General features: G+C 54.5%; 1 protein-coding gene across 1 annotated transcript in view; it reads left to right on the plus strand.

Annotated features, from left to right (window-relative positions):
- NTNG2 (netrin G2) overlaps nucleotides 1-20,343 on the plus strand; it is a 48,060-nt gene that overhangs the window by 14,150 nt on the left and 13,567 nt on the right. The window contains exons 2-3 of the mRNA XM_075716664.1: nucleotides 5,516-6,159; nucleotides 18,447-18,619. Of these exons, the coding sequence (XP_075572779.1) occupies nucleotides 5,516-6,159; nucleotides 18,447-18,619 (817 nt within the window). The remainder of the gene's footprint in view (nucleotides 1-5,515; nucleotides 6,160-18,446; nucleotides 18,620-20,343) is intronic.

The following is a 20,343-nucleotide window of genomic DNA, read 5'->3' on the forward strand; positions in this document are numbered from 1 at the left end:
GTACAGCTAGTGGTTGCAATTGCTTTCCAGCTTCCCTTTGGCATGGAGATCTCCTAAAAAGCTGCAGTTTTATTTCTGTGCAGCTTTCACCATTCACAACAGATGTCTAGTTTGTTTAAAATATTCAACAGCTTAATGATTAATCAAGTAATTTCACCTACAAAAATATATAATTTTATGCTACGAGGCTTAAAAATGGCATTATCTGCCAGAAAAAAAAAAAGCAAAACAACTTTGTGCGCTCATTAAGAGCCCTAGAAACCAGCTGGGCTTTGTAAAACCGGGGCCTTTTATTGCGCCTGTTTTCCCCCGTTCGTTCCCTCCCCGGCAAGGTGGGGAGCAGCTTCGCTGCAGCATCCTGGATTCCTGTCATCACGCCTTGTCAGAGCAATATCTTGTTTCTTAAGAAATCCTCCTCAAGGAGTAAGTCCCTGCTTTCACCTTCAGAAAGTCCCTTTTGCAGCATTTCTGCCCAGCACCGACCCCAGGCACCAAGGGGAAGCAAAACCCAAGGGCTGGGTCTGCGGTCACCAAGACTGGGAGACATTTCCAGGCACGTCACTCCCCACCAGGACACTTGCCCCATGGAGGCACAGTCTTGCTGTGATGACATTTGTTAGGACAACTTGTCCTCAACGAGGTTCTTGAAATTTGCCCTCAGGGATTTGCCCCTTTGGGCTGAGCTGGGGCTAAGCAAGGCTGCGGTGCTCTTTGGTGCACCCTCAAGAAATGAGCAACCAGAAGAGCACGCTGGAGAACTGGAAACCTGCAACATCTAGTTGCCGTGAGGACACTCACGACTGATTTAATAGCGTCAGACTCCAAATGAACTGGTTTATTTTAAGCTCGCTGAGACCAAGTTTGCCTGGCTAATGCATTCTGACTTTTAGATTGAAGACGTAAATATCTTGAGACTTTGGACAGATTCTTTGGAGGACACACGGCTTGGAGGAGGAAACCAGATTCAAAAATAATACCTGGAATTGTTTCAACAGTGCTATAACAGATCTTACCAGGACCAATGGAGCAGCCAAAGTATGGCCATCTGTTTCCGCTCCCCCCCTGCCCTCCCGGCTGACTTCAAACCACCCCACCAGCAGAAAATGCATTGAGCATCCCGTGGAGGAAGGACAATTCAATAAACCTAAACCCAAAAAGGAACACTTCATTTTAGCAGAGGAAGCCGTAGTGACGTGACTCACTCGGTGGCTTTTGAGGCTCTCCCCCGCCTTCCAGCACTGTCACTTAGAGGTTATTTTCGTGTTTGCCCTGTTACAACCACGCGGCTCTTGAGCTGGGTGCCGCTCCAGAGCATCGGGGTGGTTAAAGACATCTTTGTGCTCGCTGCCTGCTGAGCTGAGCACGCTCACAGGTTGGGATGTACAGGAGCATCAGGGATTGTGCGCCTCCATTCCCTGATCTCTGGGATGAGCATATGGGAGACAGGCAGAGTTCTGGCGCTGCTTCTTCCTGCTCTTGACCCGCCAGGTCCCCTGCCAGGGACATGCCTGGCCAGCCCCGTCCCTCCAGATGGGACACTGGGAGGGGGATCACGCTTGTCAGACTCTGTTGCTTCCCTCACTGCTCCTGGGAAACCTGTCCCACCTCCCACCCCGGCCACTCTTTGCTGGTCTGGGTAATGTTCTCCTATTGTGGTTTGGTCACAGAGTCTTTCCCTTGTGTAGTTTGGCCACTGCTTAAGGAAGCCTCCAAAGTAAACCTTGATGCAATCATCATCCCTACCCCCGAAGGTGAAGCTGGCCAATGTGGCCACACTGGGGACAGCTCTAGCAGCAAATACTCAGTGGAGATTCATCTTACACCAGCTCAAGGGCCTTGGCAGCCCCGATGGCTGCTGCACGCAAGGAAAGGAAGCCACGTGGCAAGAGTGCTCTTGCTAGGACAGCTCCATGCACGCAGACTCCTCCTCATCCAGAGCTGGTCTGGGCAACAAGGCGGGTCTATCGGGGAGTTTTGTGCTGCCGCCTCCAGCCAATTCCCCACCTGAGCCCACTGAGACCCTACACTGCTGCACCCTCCTTCAGACAAGAGGTGAAAATGGACCTCCGGGATGGTCTTTTCAGGACCGTCCTATTAAGCCATCTGTATGACCACATTGGCAGTGGGACCATACTGCAACACAATATGTTGCCTCAGCACAGGAAACGTACTCAGAGCCCTCAGCGCTTCAGCTGACGGGGATTTTTCTTCCTTTTCCATCAGCCACCCTTGTAAAGCTGCGCTGAGAGGCAGCTACATCCCCCAGCAGGAAGCTGTGTCTCATTAGCAGAGGTAAACAATTCCTCTGAACGTGACGAGTCAGGAGAGCATATTAAATATGTCAATATCTTCGGGTTTTTTTAATCCCTGCTCCGGAACAGCATGCTGCAGTAGGAGAGGACCCCCCAGCGTGGCTCAGAGCCCTGCTGCACCCCAGCTGCCATCTCCCCTTGCTTAGGGCATCTCCCCCTCTTTGGGAAGGGAGTGGGGAGCTCCTGGGCAGGTGCCTTCACCCCTCAAAATGACCCACCCAAGCAAGCCTGAGCACTCTATTGATTTCCCTTGCCCAGTTGGCACAGCTGCAAGCAAGTGAAAAATAATAAAACTATAGCCATTTGCTTTTAAAACATCCATCGAAGCATCCATTTAGTAGCCTCCCTGCTCCGGGGATGGGCACCGCACCGGAGCTCAGCAGCTCCAGCTGCAGCCCTTCCTCCCAGCGCTCGCGGAGGTGGCAAAAGCCGCGCGTCGCTCAGGTTAAGGCTGTAACAGGGGGAGCGAATCCCAGCACGGCACTCGTGGCTTTACCGTCGGGCAGGTGCGTGTCTGAGAACAAGGCCATGTTGAAAACAGTGTGAGTTTTGTCCCGTTTTATCAGCTGGCTTTCTGCTGCTTTCCCTGGCAGCCTCGTGCACACGCACACGACAACGCATGCTTTATTTACAGGAGTCCCCTTTTCTCCCCAAGGCTGCCGCAAAGGAGCCTGGTGCTCCGTACAGATCAGCTGCTCGCTATTTTGTTTTATCCCCGCTGCTGGCAGAGCAGCCTTCTGCCTTATTTGCAGCATGCTACTCACACGCTGCTCGGAAGACAGAATTATTTATGTCCTCCTGAGCTTTGCTAGGCTCCTCGGTGCTGTGGCCTCCACTCACTGTGCAAACAATTCCTCGCATTCAGCGCATGTCTCCGAGCTGCAGGGAGGCACCAAATGCCCATTTTACAGGCACGGAGTGGAGAAGCTCTGAGTAGTTCCCAGGACTTTTGGTTGCCCAACTAGAGATGGCAAAGCCCAGATTTTCCAAAGCACCGCATGTTACGTATTGTTTTCCATATTCAAAGCACAGCCACACTTTGCACCCGAAAGCATCCATTTATGCAAGCCAGATCCCCTCCTCTGCTTTGCCTGGGGTGTACACAGGGCACCCTACCAGCAGGTCACAAGCACTTAGACTCCAACAGTTTCCCAGGTCAAAGCAAGCCCACGGTGCAGGATTAGGCCCCAGTGCCATGGACACAGGAGCAGCCTCTTCCCACGCTTCCCCATGCTTGCAGCAGGGCTCTCCTAGCGCCGGGACACAACCAACCTGCACATACCCCAGCCCTGCACCTCATCTGTTTGAGCCCCCAGGCACCAGCATCAGCTCCCTGTGAGCCGAGGACCAGCAGCCCCCGGCACAGCCCCGGTGCTGCAGAAGGTCCCCGTGGCCGGGCAGGGGCACGCTGCTCCCCGCACACAGCACCTTCCCACGGGCTCCCGACCACACACAAAGCATTCACAAACCAAAACGCAAAACCCAGCTTGGTCTTACCTTGCAAGTCTGCAGTGCTCGGGAGGGCCAGACCTCACACTCCAGTAGGCTCCTCGCCTCCAGCCGTCACCTCTGAGCAGCTCCAGCTGCTTTATCACCTCCTCCCCTGCCAGGTGGCTCTGCCTCCCTGATGAGGGTCCCACCACAGCAGAGCCCGCTGTCGTACCAATCCCTCTCCCTCCCCGATCCTCTGGATTTTGAGTCTGTGAGGGAAGTAAAGCGACAGCAAAGAGGTGCTTCATACAGAAAAAACATTTGCAGTGTGTTGCAGTTTTTTTGCGGACGGTACCCACTATAACATGGCCCCATGTCATCCCCAAGGCAGTTCTAATGTACATGCTCCCAGAGGCAGGGGCTGCAGGGCAAGTAATGAAGGGCTTTAACACACATACAGATGAGCAATAAACCCATTGGCACAGCTAACCCTGATGCCCGCCTCCAAAACTTCAACATTTGGTGCGTGACCTCGACACTATGTCCTTAGTGCAGTTCAGCACATGTGGATGCGTGCACGTGTCCCTGCAAAACATGCAAGCTTGGCTGTACACTGTCACTTGTGGGCAAAATGGGGTGGCTAGACCTCTTCTGCCGTTGCCCAGGCCTGCAGGCAACAAGTGATGTAGCAGCAGACGTCATCTGGATGGGATGAGCCATCCTTCCCACCGTGGTCCCTGCGGGTGGGCAAGGACCGTTGCACCTCCCGCCTGCAGCTCAGGAAGGCAGCGTGGCTTGGGAAGCACCTGTCCCTGCGGGCAGCGGGACTGCCAGGCACAGCTACGTAACTCGGTTTCTGCAAAGACAGACGTTAACTCACGTTCTCTTCTATTTGCCACAGGCTAAGGGCGCCTGGACAAGCAGCAAGCAGCTGGGGAGGGTGTTTAGGCTGCGGGAATCCCAGGTGCCTTCTGGGCGCTGGTGCGTGGGCACAGAGCTGCCTGCCCTGTTCCCCTCCTGATCCCCTGGCAGCTCACCCTCTGGTTAGTTTGGGTAGGTTGAACTGAGGAGTGACCAGCCACGGTCATCACATCGGGCTGAGTGCGTGCACGCCGACCGGCTCTGCACGTCCCCAAGGCCAGGCTGCTGTCCTGGGGACAGCGGAGATGCCGGGAGCACAAATCTCTGCTTTCTCCACTACCACCCAGTCCTCTCCCTGCTCAGAGCTGGGGAAATCAGGTTTCCCTCCTCAAGCTGTGCTCAGAGGCACTGGGGAGATGATGCGTCCCCAGCCCATTCGGCATCAGGAGCCGTCAGAGGCATGGATGTGCTCTGGGGATTTCAGCCGTTTGGTTCTTGCAAGGGAGCAGGGGTGAGCGCAGCTTTCCATAGGCTCGTAACTCGGCCAACCTTAAGTGAAGTTTCTCAGAGACCGTCTCAGGGAAAGCGCTTTCTATGAAAACTGCCCCCGTGCCAAATTGAAAGGCCCTTTCCCGAAGAGCCTTTCAAAGGAAACAGCTCAGCTGTTCTTATAGCAAAGCCACAAATTTCTGTCTTAAATTCATGCTCAGAAAGAGCATCATCCAGAGCCAGACCCCCAGCATACTCCAGTTCAGCCCAGCAGTTAACGTTTGAAACAAGCAGCTAAAACCAGGGCGCAGTAACGGTGCACGCTCGGCAGCGTGCCCGCCATGCCCACGCCATGCCCACGCGATGCCTATGCGATGCCCAGGCATTGCCTTCTTCTCTCGTGACCGTTGTTGTTGTTCCAGGAGAACCCGTACCTGTGCAGCGACGAGTGTGACGCCTCCAACCCAGACCTGGCCCACCCGCCGAAACTCATGTTCGACAGCGAGGACGAAGGGCTGGCCACATACTGGCAGAGCGTGACGTGGCGCCGGTACCCCGAGCCGCTGCTGGCCAACATCACGCTGTCCTGGAACAAGAGCATTGAGCTGACAGATGACATCGTGATAACCTTCGAGTATGGCAGACCCACCATCATGATGCTGGAGAAGTCGCTGGACAACGGGAGGACTTGGCACCCATACCAATATTACGCAGATGACTGCATGGAGGCCTTCAGCATGCCAGCACGGAGGGTCCGGGACCTCTCCACCACCAGTGCCAACAGGATCCTCTGCACGGAGGAGTATTCCCGCTGGGCGGGCTCCAAAAAAGAGAAAACTGTCCGGTTCGAGGTGAGGGACCGCTTTGCCATCTTTGCTGGCCCCGACCTCAAGAACATGGACAACTTGTACACCCGGCTGGAGAGCGCCAAAGGGCTCAAGGACTTCTTCACCGTGACCGACCTGCGGATGAGATTGCTGAGACCGGCCCTGGGGGGCACCTACGTGCAGAGGGAGAACTTGTACAAGTACTTCTATGCCGTCTCCAACATTGAAGTCACCGGCAGGTAACAGCTGCTGTATTTCTTTGGGCGTCTCTTCTCGGAGGGATGAGAAGAGGGTTAGTGCTAGAAAACTAAGCCATCAGCGTTTCTGTTGACCAATAAGATTATCAGTGCTTCTCCCTCTAATACCTTCTCTCCCACGGCAGGGCAGCATCGGTAATAAAACAGATGTGTCCTTGCAGGGAACGGCTGGGGCACCTCCAAGGCTGCCACAGGAGTGTCTGAGAGAAGGGCTGTGTCCTCCCAGGGGTGGCGCGGGGGGAGCTGGGACACTGCTTGGATGGATTGTCGGGGTCTGAGTTCCCTCTGAGCTACCCTGTCCCCAGCCATGCAAACGTGGGCACCCTCTGCCCAAAAATCTCAGGGGCGATGCTAGTGGATCTAGGGGCGTGAGGAATGAGGCCCCCCTCACTAAACTCCAGCTCAGTGCCAGTACGAGCAGGATGGGTCATCCCGCGTCAGTCCTGCACCCCCGGAGGAGCCCTGACTCTGGCAGATGAAGTTTGGGGTGAGGGTAACCCCCCGACAGATCTGGGGCAGGGGAAGGCAGGAAGGGGTTTGTTTCTCCTGGTTTTTTGTTTTCCATTTCTCTGTGCGATGCCATATGTTACGTTATGACATCAACCGAAAAAGCAAAGTAAGGTGGAAAAATGCCGAGATGGCTAATTTCCCATCCAGCTTGTGAATTCAGCTTGTGCGAGACTTACAGGTGAGAGGGGAAAAATCTCCCCATCACCCACCCTGTGCTAACAAGAATCACCACAGCGACAGAGGAGCCGTTTGTATCGGTTCCAAACTGTTTGCTTCTGAGACTTGCGAGCAAAAATGTTTCACAGGTGCCACCGAGGCTGGCTTTGAATGTGCTCCAAGGGGAAGGAAGCTGCAGCGAGGGATGGGAGAGCCCTTTCTCCCATGGGAGGCAGCGGTGAGGGCAGCAGCAGGCAGAGGGGCTTGGCCTCTCTCGCAGCGAGGTCGCCTGTGTGGGGTGGGCAGCCGTGGCTCTCAGCTGGGCTGGCATCGTGTCGGTGTGCCCGCCACCCGCATTGCTCGGGGAGGAGTGCTGGGGAGCTCAGGCACACGGGCAGAGGTGTGGGAGAGCACCGCCGCGCACGTCCGCGAGCGCCCGGGTTTCGGTGCAATGTGCTTCCATACAGATATGCGCAGAGAGACATTTTACACCTGCCCGTAAGAAGTACTGCCAGGCGTACTAAATATCCAAGCTGGTCCTTGGAACAGCTCAGGATGGGGCAAAACAGCAAAGCAACGAGGGTGAAAGGAAAGCAGGCAAAGGAGAGAGGAAAGGCCAGCACATCGCCTTCCCCTCCACTCTGAACACAGCCAGTCCTGCCCCCTGCTCCATCTCCCGCGGCCCCGCTCCCCCCGGGATGCTTGGTGTTACCGACAGCGGTGGCAATGCCACAGGGATGAATGCCCAGCCAAAGCCCACGCTGACCGGAGCGGCTGGCAGGAAGGGTTGGAGCTGGTGTATCAATTTGTCCAGGCTGGTTAGACTCTGTAACAGGGATGCAGAGTTTTTAGCTCAGAAAGTGATAAAAGAGGATTAAACATTTGATGCCCTTGTGCAATGACCTGTGGCTTCTAAGCACGGAGGTGGCTGTGCAGGTAACCAAGGACGTGTTACGGCACCTACAGCACTTTTGGGGTACTTGATGCTTTACGATACAAGTTAAAATACTCTCTGTGTCCCATGAATGCCTTCCTCCCCACAGGCCGTTACCTTTTCTGCCTGCCTTGTGCAGGATATGTCACTTCAGTACTCTTAATTTCTGGCTGTGCTGGTGGGATTCGCCACAAACCAGCACCTTGCTAGTTGTCAGCTGTCTTCCTCCCCTCACCAGTCCCCTGGCACGTTTTGAACTCACTGCCCAAATTTAATACCATTTAATAGCAGCGGAGATTGCTTCAAGAGATAAAATCCCTACAAACTTTGTGAAAAGAGGCAACTAGTGCAAGGGAGGAAAGCCCCTTCGAACACCCCGGGGAGAGGGAGGGCACAACCTCTATGAGACACCCAAGAGTCCACAGCCACCTGCACCCTCAGGACAGCGCTGGCGAGGGAGGGTCGGGCCGCGAACGCCGGGTGGAAGCTGCAATGCTGCTGTCTTGCTGGGGCCAGAATGGGACGGGTTGGGGTTTGCTGGCTAATTCCTGGTGGCCTCCCCCCGGAGCTGGCGCGCTGCCCGCGTGGACGGCTGCCCGCGGCTGCTGCAGAGCCGCGGCTCCTGCTCGCCTCCACTTCCCTCTTGGCTCCGCTCACCGCGAGCTGCCTGACAGCGACTCCTCCAATGCAGCAGGGAGAAAAGGGCTTTTCCTTGGCCGGGGACAAAGAAAACTCTGAAATCTGCTTTTTTCTGGCCCAAACTCCAAGTCCTGAGCTACAGCAAGACCCAGCTTTGCTTTGCTCCAGTTCTCCCCAGTCATCCCCGCTTGCTGGGCTGGTCCCCAGGAGAAGGGGACACTCGTCCTGGATGGGGCGAAGTTGATGCCTGTCCTGGGCTGACTCTTCCAGCTCTGATGGGCGCAGGGCAGGGCAGGACAACCGGCTGAGGAGCTGTGGATAAGTGGTGTACAAGGTGGAGAAGCTTCATGTGAATTAACTCTGCTCCTGTGATTATTCTGGTCCCAGCAAGCAGGGTTTTTTTGCTGGAAAGCAATCTAATTCCAGCTGTAAGCAAAGCCAGTTACAGTGCAGGGACTAAAACGAAATTAAATCTTGTGTATGGCTCAACAAGGGGTGGGTTATTGAGAGGAAAAGAGGAGAAATCCATGTGAGCCTGACAGGAGCGCTGCACGGGGAAGCGGGGAGGCAGGGCAGGCAGGGCTGGGGATGGAGGCACAGTGCCTCTTCCAGGACGTGGGAACGACCACGTTCGAGGAACAGGAGGAAAGTGCCTAGATAAAATGGGGGGGTGGTTATGGAGTCACTACAGGAGTCATGGAGATGAGAGGGAAGATGATTATGAAGAAATGAAGGCTCAAAGGCAAAAAGCAGCCAGAAAATCCCACCAAGATTGCAGAGGAGCCGGTGACTTAGAGATGTGAGTGGCTCCAGGTGGACGGAGGGTCGGTGCCTGGCCACAGTGTGTGCCATCAGAGCAGCGGTGCCTGGCATCGCCTGTGCCCCTGTATGGCACCAGGATTTTGACAGGCAGCTGGCAGTGCCCACAGGATGATGAGACACGTGGCAGCTCATTTCCAGTTCATGTTCACGGTCAAGGGAAGAGCAAAACGCTTTGCCCTCAGAGCAGACCATGAGCCTGGGTGGTTTCTCATGATGCAGCCTTAGCTGGTGGGTTCAGAGAGGCTTCTCTGATGCCCCTGGGCCACGTGCTGCTGGGCCCCCGTCCAGGCGCACCCCATCCTTCATCCCTCTGCTTCCCACCAAAGAAAACCCCTCACCGCGATCTCCCAGAGCTTTTGGGAGAAGCAGAAAGAGACGGAGCAAAGGACATGGGGAGAAGGGGAAGGAGTTTACTGCCTTCTCTCCTCCTGTGGGCCAGATGGACGGGGTGGTCAAGAGCTCGCCAGGGTCTCCAAGAGGGTCTGGTGAATCCTGAGGGTCACTGCTCCCTTCCTGGGTGTCGGTGCAATGGGCTGGTGCTTCAGGGCCTCCTCTGCCCGTTCCAGCTGCATCTCCTCCTCTCACAACCTCAGCCAGGTCCATTTCTCCGTTCATGGCTGACAGTTTATTTTTACTCTCTTTCTTCTTCTTGGTATCTTTTTCTTTTCCTTTTTTTTTTCTTCTTCCATCCTGTCCCTATTGATCTGCAGAGTAACTGGAGATGCAGAGGAGTCAAGACAGGAATAGACACGAGCAAGCCCTTGGCCTGTGTGCTTGTGTGTGTGCCAGGCAGGGCGGGGAAAGGAAGTGGAAAGACTTTTCCCCGCAGATCTCTATTCACCGCTTAGTTTTCTCCTCGTTGCAGCAATGAGCTCGGTTATCTTCTCGGGAATGGGTGAATGAGCTTTTCCGGGCTGCCAGGACTGACGGCCGGCACGATGAAAGCCGCCAGTTCTCTTTCCATTACACTCCATGTCTCTTTGGAGTAATTTTTTCCCCTTCATAACATCAGTCACCGCAGTGCTCAGCAGGGCACGCTCCATCACGGAGACATTAATAAGCCATAATTGAAGTTAATGTGCCATGGCCAGGGCATGTGGATCCAGTTAGGAGAAATCAGATTGAGCAGAAGTGAATCAATTTTAGGCTGATTATTAAGATTTCTCTGCTTCGTCCTCCCCTGCCCCAGAGCATGCTCTCTCTGTCTGTCTGTCCATCGTGCTGGTGATGAGCAGTCCCCAGAGGACAGGAGGAGGGAGCGTTCCTCATCACCTAGCAGCTCCATGTAGCAGTGCCTCATCTCAGGCTTTGCTCAGGCCAACGAGGCAGCAACAGGAAGATGAGGTTTCCAGTTTTGTAATGGCATTTCCTTCCCTCTCTTCACCAATTGCTTTTCTGAGGGTTTCCTTGGCTTCTCCTTTGCTCTCACAAAAGAATTGAAAGGAAAGGCCCTCTATGTTCCCCTGCTTTGATCCCTGCCTTCCCCTTGTGCAGTTCTCAGCGCCATGCACAGATGCTCTCTGGGAGGCTTTACTCTCCGCATGACTTGGAGTGGTGCGTTTGCACTAGCAGAGCAGAATGACTTCACCCAGCCTGTTATCCTGGTGCCAACAGACAGGATCAGGCGCTCCAGACCTGGAGGATCAAGGCCATCCCCCAGAGCACCTCCTCCAATAAATCAGGCTGGTTATTGTCAGTAGTACCCACATGCAGGGGATACTCTTTTCTGCCTTCTTGGTGACTCTCCAGATGCGGTGATGCTCGATGCTGTATTGCTGTTAAAGGTGAAGCAGGTCCCACTCAGCCTGGAGGCTGCCTCCAGCTTCTGTCCTCCAGGCCAGCGCAATGACGGCAGCTCAGCACACTGCCCCTGCGGTTGTAGCTCAGCTCGAACCGGGGGTGCCAGCGCAAAGCACGTCCCGGCTGCCCCAGGCTGCTTGGCCCTGCTTGGCCATTCCTCCTCCTGGCTCTGTTGATGAAGTTGTTGGAGAGCCTCCAGCCAATCTTGATTTCTCCAACAAAGTGGTCTCTTTGTTGGGAGAGGAAAAGGGAGGAAAAAAGCAGGTTTGGTCCGTGGGACAGTCTCTTGCTGAGGATCTTACATTTTGTGTAATGACCGATGGCCCCACTGAGCACCTTTCCCTGAGGAGCAGGGTGGGACCTGCCGGCTGCACCACCACTGCTTCGCAAAGGGAGACAAGCAGGGACTTGGGGTAAATGATCTATGAGAGCGTGGGTTTCCCCAGCTGAGCTTGCCTAGACCCAGTGCCGGAGCATCACCCCCAAAATAGCCACAGGCTCACCCAAACATCCCTGAGAACTAGCCCAACGCCCCTGCAGCCCGCAGCCAGCCTCCGCCCATGCTCAGCGGCTTTGGGATGACCATGACAACCAGGGCGAGCACCACCTGCGCCTGGCCCCGCTCCTTCCCCCGCAGCTCCTGGCAGCCAGGCTTCGGGTCCCAGGAGGTAACAGCATCCTCGTGTCAAGGACGGCCAAGTCTGCGCCAACGGTGCGCTGCGTTCCTTGGCCTGTCCTCGCCTCCGTGCTGGGCAGCCCCCGAGAGCTGGATGGCTGAATTTCCCTGGCATTCCTCCAGCCTGGAATTAGCTTGAGTTCAAGCAAAATCTTGCTCTTGGTCATATAGTTAAATTAAGTTAAGGCACAGCAACTGTTTGCTTGGCTTTCCTTGAGTCTCCTAAAGGTTTTTACTTCCACTGCAGCAAGATGGAGGGGAAACTTGCTGAGCGGGAGGGAGGGAGTTAGTGAGAAACCCGGAGAGCTCCTCCTTCCCCCAGACACTCGTGACACTTTGTCAATAGCTGGAGACAGATGCCCAAGGTCCTATTACCTGCTCCTGGCTTTGGTTTGTGAAGGTTTTTATTACCCCTCTGATTTTGTTGCCGAGTTGCGTCCGGCCCTGAGCGGATAATAGAATTTCATTGATAGACTGAGAAGGTGATGTATGTTAAAGCACTTAATATAAAGAGACTTCTACAGGAGCCCAAATTCAATTTGACCAATGAACTCAATTGCAGGCATTATTGCATTCCAGGAGAAAGACCAGGAGCATTTATACACATTACTCTGCAAATATTTATGTTCACGTATCCGTGTGATGTCCTCTTCACCCTTCCTCCCTTCTGTTGCCCGACCCCCTAATGGGGAAGTTTGGTTTCGTGTTTGCTTTTTAAGACAGCTCTGAATGTAAATAATGTTCCACCAGTCAGCAGGATCTTGACAGCTGGCAAGTGTCAACTTATTTAAAATAAATAGCCTCTCGAATGGGAACAGCCAGCTAGCATGCTCTCCACTTTGGCAAATTGTATCCTCTTTGTAACCCAAACCTCAAATCATTTCGAAGGGCAGCAAGGAGGGTTCCTCCCTGCCGGGAGGACTCATCCATCCCCACCACACAACCAAAAGTGAAAACCCGCAAGGAAAGACAAACCACTCACAACATGTCCCTCTGACCTAACCCAGGGTTTTTTTCAGTTTTTTGGCTCTGCAAAAAGCAGTGAAACTCAGGAGCCTCTCTCCCTGGTTCAAGCAGAAAGAAACAATGCATTAAAACGGCTTTTCTCCCCTTCAGCCCCTCGACTGCAGGCTCAGTTACTCTCCCAGTCCTGCTCCTGGGATGAATGAGCCACACTCGCCTTCTTCAGCCCTTTGAGCTCTGCTAAGGTCACTGGCAAGAGCAAATCTCTGCCGGAGCGATCTCCCGGCAAGGCAAATCCTGATATAACTGCTCTCCACAAAGGGACGGCGCTTCTTCCATGGCCCAGCCATTAGAAGCTATTTTTACCTGCTTCTGCACGCACAGATGGGCCAGAAACAATCCAAGCTCAGCGCCTGTTATGCTTTGCCCGAAAGATTTGCTCCCTGCTTTTGCTGAGCTGCCAAAACGGTTGCAAAGGAGCGGGTAAAAAGTGTGTAAGCCATGGCCAGGCAGCTGCCAGAGCGTGCTGCGAGCAACGGCTGGGGATGACAATAGAGAGATGGAGAAGAGTTATTCATGTTTCCCTGAGAGCCGAGATCAGTTGAAACATCATTTTCCTTGGGGACGGAGAGGAAAGAGCTCCCTTCAAACACATCATCCCATGAGACTCATTAAAGGCTCATCAATTACAGTGAGAGCAAACAATTCAGGGGAAAGCTATCATAAGCCTTCCTTTGGATGGCAGTCATTAGCAGCTCTCCGCTGTGCGCTGCCTCTCCCCAAAGCCAGCTCGGGCAAGTGGAAAGGGAGCAGGGGGCCACCACTGCCAAGCCAGTGATGGGGGGCAAAGCAGGAGCCTGGTGGCCCAGGAGCCAGCACGAGGGGACCAGGTCTCCACAGCATCCCTGGGGCCATGCAGTAGCATCCTCACGGCGAGCACGAGTGGAGATAAGAGCACAGGCTGGACTGGAAAGATCCGTGGAAGGGAGGTGGTGGCCCACTCTAGTGGACTTCTGTTGCCCCATGTCCTCACCCAGGCTCTTTTTTAAGGAGCTCAGGGCAAGGCAGGATTGGGCCATGGTGGGAGCTGGGTGAGAGGTGTATGGGGTTGGAGCAGCTCTCTGGGTCTCCACCCAGCGAGCGGTTCCTCCGGCCATACCCTGCACAGCAGTGGGGTCACGGCATCAGGCCCAAAATGGGGGGTGCCAGCACCCCAAGGTCTGTCTGGCTCAGCCCCACAGGGAGGGAGAGGGATGAAGAGATGCTCTTTGCCTTTCTCTGCTTTACCTCCCTGCTCTGCAAGTAGGGTTACGGACAGAAAAGAGCTTGTAAAATGTGTAAGGATCCTTGGAAGGAAAGCAAAGGGCTGGGGTGGCTTTTTAAAATTATTTCAGAAGTCATAAGTAATGAAAGCTCAGGGACAGGGGCTGCTTTCCCACTCCCAGCGTGGCTCCTGCAGGTGTGCAGCACTCACCCCCGGCGGCACCCCCTCTCAAAGCCTCCGCGCAGGCATCTCCTTCCCTCGCACGTGGGCTTGGCACCAGACGCCTCTCCAACCGCTCACTGCTGTGACCTCCAGGATGCTGACTTGGAGAAAAGCAGGGACGGCAAACTGTTCTTTATGGCTGTAAAAAAAAAAAGAAAAAAAAAAAAGAAAAAAAAAAAAAGGACACTTTCCACTTTCCTGTAAACTTTCCTTGGCGCTCCAAGGTCCATGATGTTCCCCAGTGGAGGCATTGGCAGCATCAGACCACGCTGCACCACTCTGAGGGAAGGCAGCAGCTGAACGACCTGCACTAAAATAAACTCATAAATACCCCATCGTGCAAACTGCAACATGTTAGGCCAATCGTTGCTGCAGCAACTTTTGCCGAGGAACACCGCGAGATGGTTTCTGTTAATGCAAAACGCAGTTGTGAGCACCTGCTAAGGGCCCAGTGCAGGACTTGGGTGTCCCCAGGCCATGGAGGGTGCCTGCGGGTGCCATAGCTCCTGCTGGGTGTGCGCTGGGGTGGCTCTCCTTCAGGCTGTGCCCCACGACGGCCGCATCCTACACGGGCTCTGAGCACTCACCGAGAAACAGCGCCGTCACCGCCAGCCTTGACCCATGAGCTAGAGCGGAGGAACACTTCCAGCTCTTCAGATCGCCTCCGGAGCCAAGGAGACCATATTGCAACCAGCCCTTTGCTGGAGCAGCCCCGGGGCTGGAGCAGGGCCATCGCTGCCTTCTGCAGGACACAGCGCAGGTGTCTGCCCCACTGCTGCTATTTAAGCCTCATCGCTAAATAGCTCTTAACCTTTCCCTTCATCCTCTCTTTCCTGCAATGGCTGGCCGCCCGAGGAAGACGAGCGGAGGCAGGCAGGACTACAGCTCCCACCCAGGAGACTGGGCTAATGTCATTTACTCCGGTCTCCACCAGCTGGATCTTGGCTGGGAGAAGACATTGTGCACAGACCGTGGGCGAGCGCACGTCCTTGGGCTGCAGGCACAGAGAAGGCGGCAGAGAAGCCTGAAGAAGGGGTTAAAGCCAAGGCGCCGAGCGCGAGCAGCAGGGAGGCCCGGATGCAGAAACCTTCGTGCAAAATGGGGTTGGCAGTCGGGGCTGGCTGAAGGCACTCGGCTGTTCGCTATTAAATAATGCAGCCTGATTGATTGGGCTGAAAAGTGCTGTGTTGCGGGGTCAGCTCGCTGGGGTTATAGTTCTCTGCTTAGATTGATGATCCTCAAAGGTCGAATTCAGAAAGCAATTCCCTGGTAAAATTGATCCTTTGGATAACCAAACTTTTGCACAGTGGCGAAGGGTCGAACAGCGAGAAATATAAGTGACCCGGGCGCAGGCAGGTGGGGTGACCGGCTGCCTCTGCTTTCTCTTTATTTAATTTTCCTTGTTCACACTGATTAGGAAGTGAGGGTCTTCTCTGGGAAGAGCAGCTCTCCATCAGCCGTACACGCAGTGGCTGGGGGACGTACCTGAGCACCCACCCGTCCCCATCCCGCTGGCAGGGGAGCGTGCGGGCGCCTTTGCGGGGGCAGGAGGCAGCGAGGGGCTGTTCCGGGAGCCGGTGCTCAACTCCCAGCCCTCCTCAGCCGCAAGCGAGCGGGGTGTGTGTACAAGCGGGCGTGTCTGCCTGCCTCCTGCACGCATCTGTGCCTCGCTCTCCCAGTAGCGAGAAGGCTGGGTCCTTTTAAACTGGATATAAGGAAGAAATTTTTTATAATGAGGGTGGGGAAGCACTGGCACAGGTTGCCCAGAGAGGCAGTAGAGGCCCCATCCCTGGAAACATCCCAGGCCAGGTTGGACGGGGCTCTGAGCACCCTGGGCTGGTTAAAGCTGTCCCTGCTCAGTGCAGGGGTTGGGCTGGGTGAGCTCTAAAGGTCCCTTCCAACCCAAAGCATTCCGTGATTCCTGCTGCTTTGCAGAGGTTTTGTAGCTGGAGCCAGATGAATGGTGAGCGGGTTTCACCCTCCTGTACGGCAGCAGCCTGGAGCAGGCAGGAGCACCCCGAAACGGCTGCTTGGCCCTCGGCGGGGGATACCAGGAGCAAGGATGCGGTGCAGGCACGAGGCTGCCCCGGGCCACCGCGGGGGAGCAGGGGGTGCTCACCCAGGGCTGACATCCCCACTGCAGGGTCAAACACAGGAGCCAAGCGCTACCCTCCACATCATCCCAGACTTCAGAGAAAACAAGGGGGATGCCAGGCCCTGCCTTCCTTGTACCCCCTCCCCTGCGACTCTTAAACTCCCCCACAGCTGGATTTTAAGGCTGCGCCCTGGAGCTGGCTCCCATCCCCTCGCTCCCACCAGAGACAGGAGGGAGGAGAGCTGCAGCTCCCAGACGCTGTTGCTCTGATTCAGGCTGGGCCCAGAGCGGCAGCGGTGAGGCTTTGACCTGCTTTAACCTGCTATCTTGCCTGCTTTCCTCGCGTCTGCTTGTTTTGAAGTGAGAGAAGGAGGCCGCGCTGCGTGGACGCTGAATAATTCATCAGGCTCCGCAGCACCCCGGGGCTGGGCATCGCCTCCGCCAAAGGGCTGGGACAGCTCAGCCAAAATCCTCCCTCACCAGAGGCAGAGGGGACACAGAGCAGCTGAAATTCAGCATCCTCCGCGTGTAGGTACCGGCCAAAGCCGCTTCCTTCCCCCGGACACTCGGATTCATGGCTTTCTCCCAGAGCACTGATGCTCAGAGGTTGTTAGTGCTTTCAGCCATGACGCGGCATCTCCAGCTCTGTCTCACACACAGATTCAAGTGGAGCATGCTGAGTGTCTCAGCCTCTGCTCCGTGAACCATATTTTCTTCATTCCTCCCTTTTAAAGACTGCAATATTCCCTCCCCTGCTTGGTCAGACACAGGGCAGGGTCGTAAGACTGGGAGAGAGACTGTTCATCCAGCTTATGCTTAGCCTCTGAGCGGGGTTTGCTAGAATTAAGGACAGGGAGGGGAGGGGGAAGGGAAAAAAAAAAATCATACATGAGGTCAGCTTATCCAGCTATGCGTGAGGAGGAGCACAGCAAAGGTGGCCTCACTGGGTCAGGCAAGCGGCTGGGGAGCATCTTTGGGGGCTCCAAGGCAGAGGGGGAGAGGCACCAGGAGCCGGCAGGCACGCATGGCGCCGGCAGCCGGCAGGGACCCGGCTCGTGGCTCCCAGCCTAATCCAGGCTGTTTATCCCAGCACAGACAGAGCACGAGAAGAAGCAGGCCGTGTTCCCTCTATCTTCTCTGCAAGCGGTTTGTTCCCCTCAGCTCTGCATCTCGTGTGCAATTAGCCCTGTAAAACGAAGCGCTGCCCGGTCAGACTTCTCTACCCATTCACATAAGGCACAGAGTTACTGTTTCCTAATGATTCTGCTTCTGAGGGTGTAAATTATTGCACGAAGCAGTGAAAAACCAGCGAGCTGCGCTAGGGATCCACTGCCTGGAATGAAATGAGAGGCTTTGGTCCCCGAAGTCGCTGTCTGATGGCCTGAGCATCACTAGAGCCATGTGTAAGTTATGGGCTCAGCCTCTGCGCTCTGCGCAAGTCACCTCCAGAGTCTGAGCAACAGGAATTATTGTGCACGGAGATAATTATTCCCTGCATACTGCACTACAGCTCATTAAAAGTTTGTTAATGTTTGCAAATTGCTGAATAGTGTTTTTCATCGTTGCCTTCTCTGATGAGGCGGGGACTAAAAGGCAGATTCTGATGGTGATTTGTTCTCGGTGTTATTTTGGTCACAGCAGGCTGGGGCTGCGCTGCATGTAGGGAAAAGGCTTTGTGTTGTGCAACTTCACACCACGGGAGAAAACGCTCTTGACTTTAGCACACTGCACAGGGGTCAAGGGGCCGAGTCCCACCAGTGTTAGCTATGCTTCTCCATCTAAAACTTGAGACAGTCTGCTCTGCCTCCAAGTAAAGTCCTACATCTGAGCTAATCACTCCAATTTCTGAAAACATGTGTGTGACTACTTACTGGAGTCTCAGCTGGAGATGTTGACTTGCCATTAAGTAATCTGTGCTACTGCAGTCAGGTGGTGGGAGTAAAGTATCTCTCATCTTGGAATAGAGACTGCAGATCCACCCTGGGTGAGGACGTGGACATTGTAACCCAGTACCAGATCCCTGGGGAAAACAGCTGAGTTCAGTGAAAAAATCCTGCAGAAGAAACAGGAAAGGGGTAACCAGCCAAGCTTCACCTCTACGTTTTCATGCACGTGGACAGCACTATGCCAGGGGCAAGGAGGAGTTGCAGTAATACCTGACAGCTCTTCTCCTGTCTTCCTCTTCCAGGTGTAAATGCAATCTCCACGCTAACCTGTGCACCTTCAAAGAGGGCAGCCTTCAGTGTGAGTGCGAGCACAACACCACGGGGCAGGACTGCGGCAAGTGCAAGAAGAACTTTCGCTCCAGGTCTTGGCGAGCAGGATCCTACCTGCCTCTCCCCAACGGGTCCCCCAATGCATGTAAGTACTCAGCAGCGAGCCAGCCCTGGCCGCACTCCCACCTTGGGCTGCACAAGGCCCACAGACGGGAGCGAATTCTCATCTTGTCCTTCTCCATCTCAGATCAGTGCAGGATGCTCAGCTTTTGAAAGGGAAGCGGGTATTTACCCGTGTCTTGGTACAGAGAAATGAGAGAGGATCTGGGTGGATGCAGAGGTGATTTGTTGGCTATTGGTAGATGAGTGATGAATCCAATTATGCTCGAGAATACGAATGATGACCTTGGGCCAAGATACAGGTCCGTGGCTTTGTGGCAATGCAAATTACTGTCCTTTGAAGAAGAGATTATTTAGCCACCGTAGAGCACTGGCTGTCGAGTGGTCCATGGGCTCAGCACTGGCACTGCTCAGCTGCAGGAGTGCAGGGTGCTTTCTGGAGGGGTTCTGTGTATGTCGGTATTTCAGGCAAGCACTACGAGCTGCGGTCCCTCTGCGCAGCTCCAGTCTCATCCAATTGCCTGCTGGAGCAAGGCACTGACAGAAGCAAAGGCGTGCAGACGAGATGAAGGATGCATACCCACCACTGTTCGAGCAGGGGAATTGGGGCAGGAAACATCACAGATGGGCCAGTTTCTCTTGGGTTTCTGTCCAGTCCACATTAGCAGACTTGTTTAAATGTCACGGAGCCACAGTAGCCACTCTAGCCTTTCAAGCAGCAGCTTTGAGCATTACCAAAGAGAATCTTTTCCCTCCCTCCCCCCAAATTTTTTGAAAGATTTATGTGCTTTAGGATGATCAAAGCTGAAATTCAGGCTCCGAAGGCCGTGATGAGAATGTTTTGTGTGTGCCAGGGCTGGTAGACAAGCAGGTTCTTTGAAAGGGAGCGAGCTTGTCAGCTCCCACCAAGCGGCTGCATTGCTTCAAAGGAGCCTGGGAGAGTTTCTCGTGTTGACAGGCACAGACATGCTGTTCTCTCTCTTTCCCTCCCCTCCATTCCTTGTGTCTCTTCCTATTTCTCTTTCTCCTCTGCTCGCTCTTCTCCCATTCCTCTCTCTTCCCATCTGTCAGTCTTCTTTCCCCCCCCCCGACTCTCTCTCTGTTGCTTCCTCCTCTCCCATCAACATCATCCTCTTCCTCTGCAACAGAGGCATTTCTCTGAAGTCCTCTCCTCTTGATGGTCCTACCTCTTCCATCACTGGTCCTGTGCTTTATGTTCATGGAAAGCTGAGACTTTCCATGATTCACCCGCTTGTTACAGTAGAGAGGACCATGGCCATTAGTCTTCTGGCCCAAAGCTGCTCCTTGGATGCCCTTCAACTGGCAGGTTTGAAGCCGGTGGCTTTGCAGCGTCCTGTTGAGCAAGTGCTGCAGTGGGAAGGGTGTTCAACCCTCCTCGCTCACAGAGAACTGCCCCAGGCACAGCAACCTGGTTCAGACCCTACAGCTTCACTTAGCCCAGTGAACCTCAGGAGATGTGCTCGTCCTTTGCTGGGCCTTAACGGTGGGTCAAGGAAATGGTTAACAGAAAAACCCATCAGCAAGGACCATGCTGGTTTTTCTTCCCCAGGTGAAAGGCTTGAGATGCCAAGACCCCAGACAGCACTGTCTGGTTGCCTCTGTGGCTTGATGAAAGCGGCTTTTAAGATGTTGCAGCAAGCTGATATGCCTATGAGCAAGACCCCTGCTAATTAATTGCTGTTCGGTCCCGCGTCGTGTATCTGCTTGATCTTCTGCTGGTATCAGAGC

This window comes from Pelecanus crispus, chromosome 9, assembly GCF_030463565.1.
Source record: "Pelecanus crispus isolate bPelCri1 chromosome 9, bPelCri1.pri, whole genome shotgun sequence".
NCBI classification, from domain to species: Eukaryota; Metazoa; Chordata; class Aves; order Pelecaniformes; family Pelecanidae; genus Pelecanus; species Pelecanus crispus.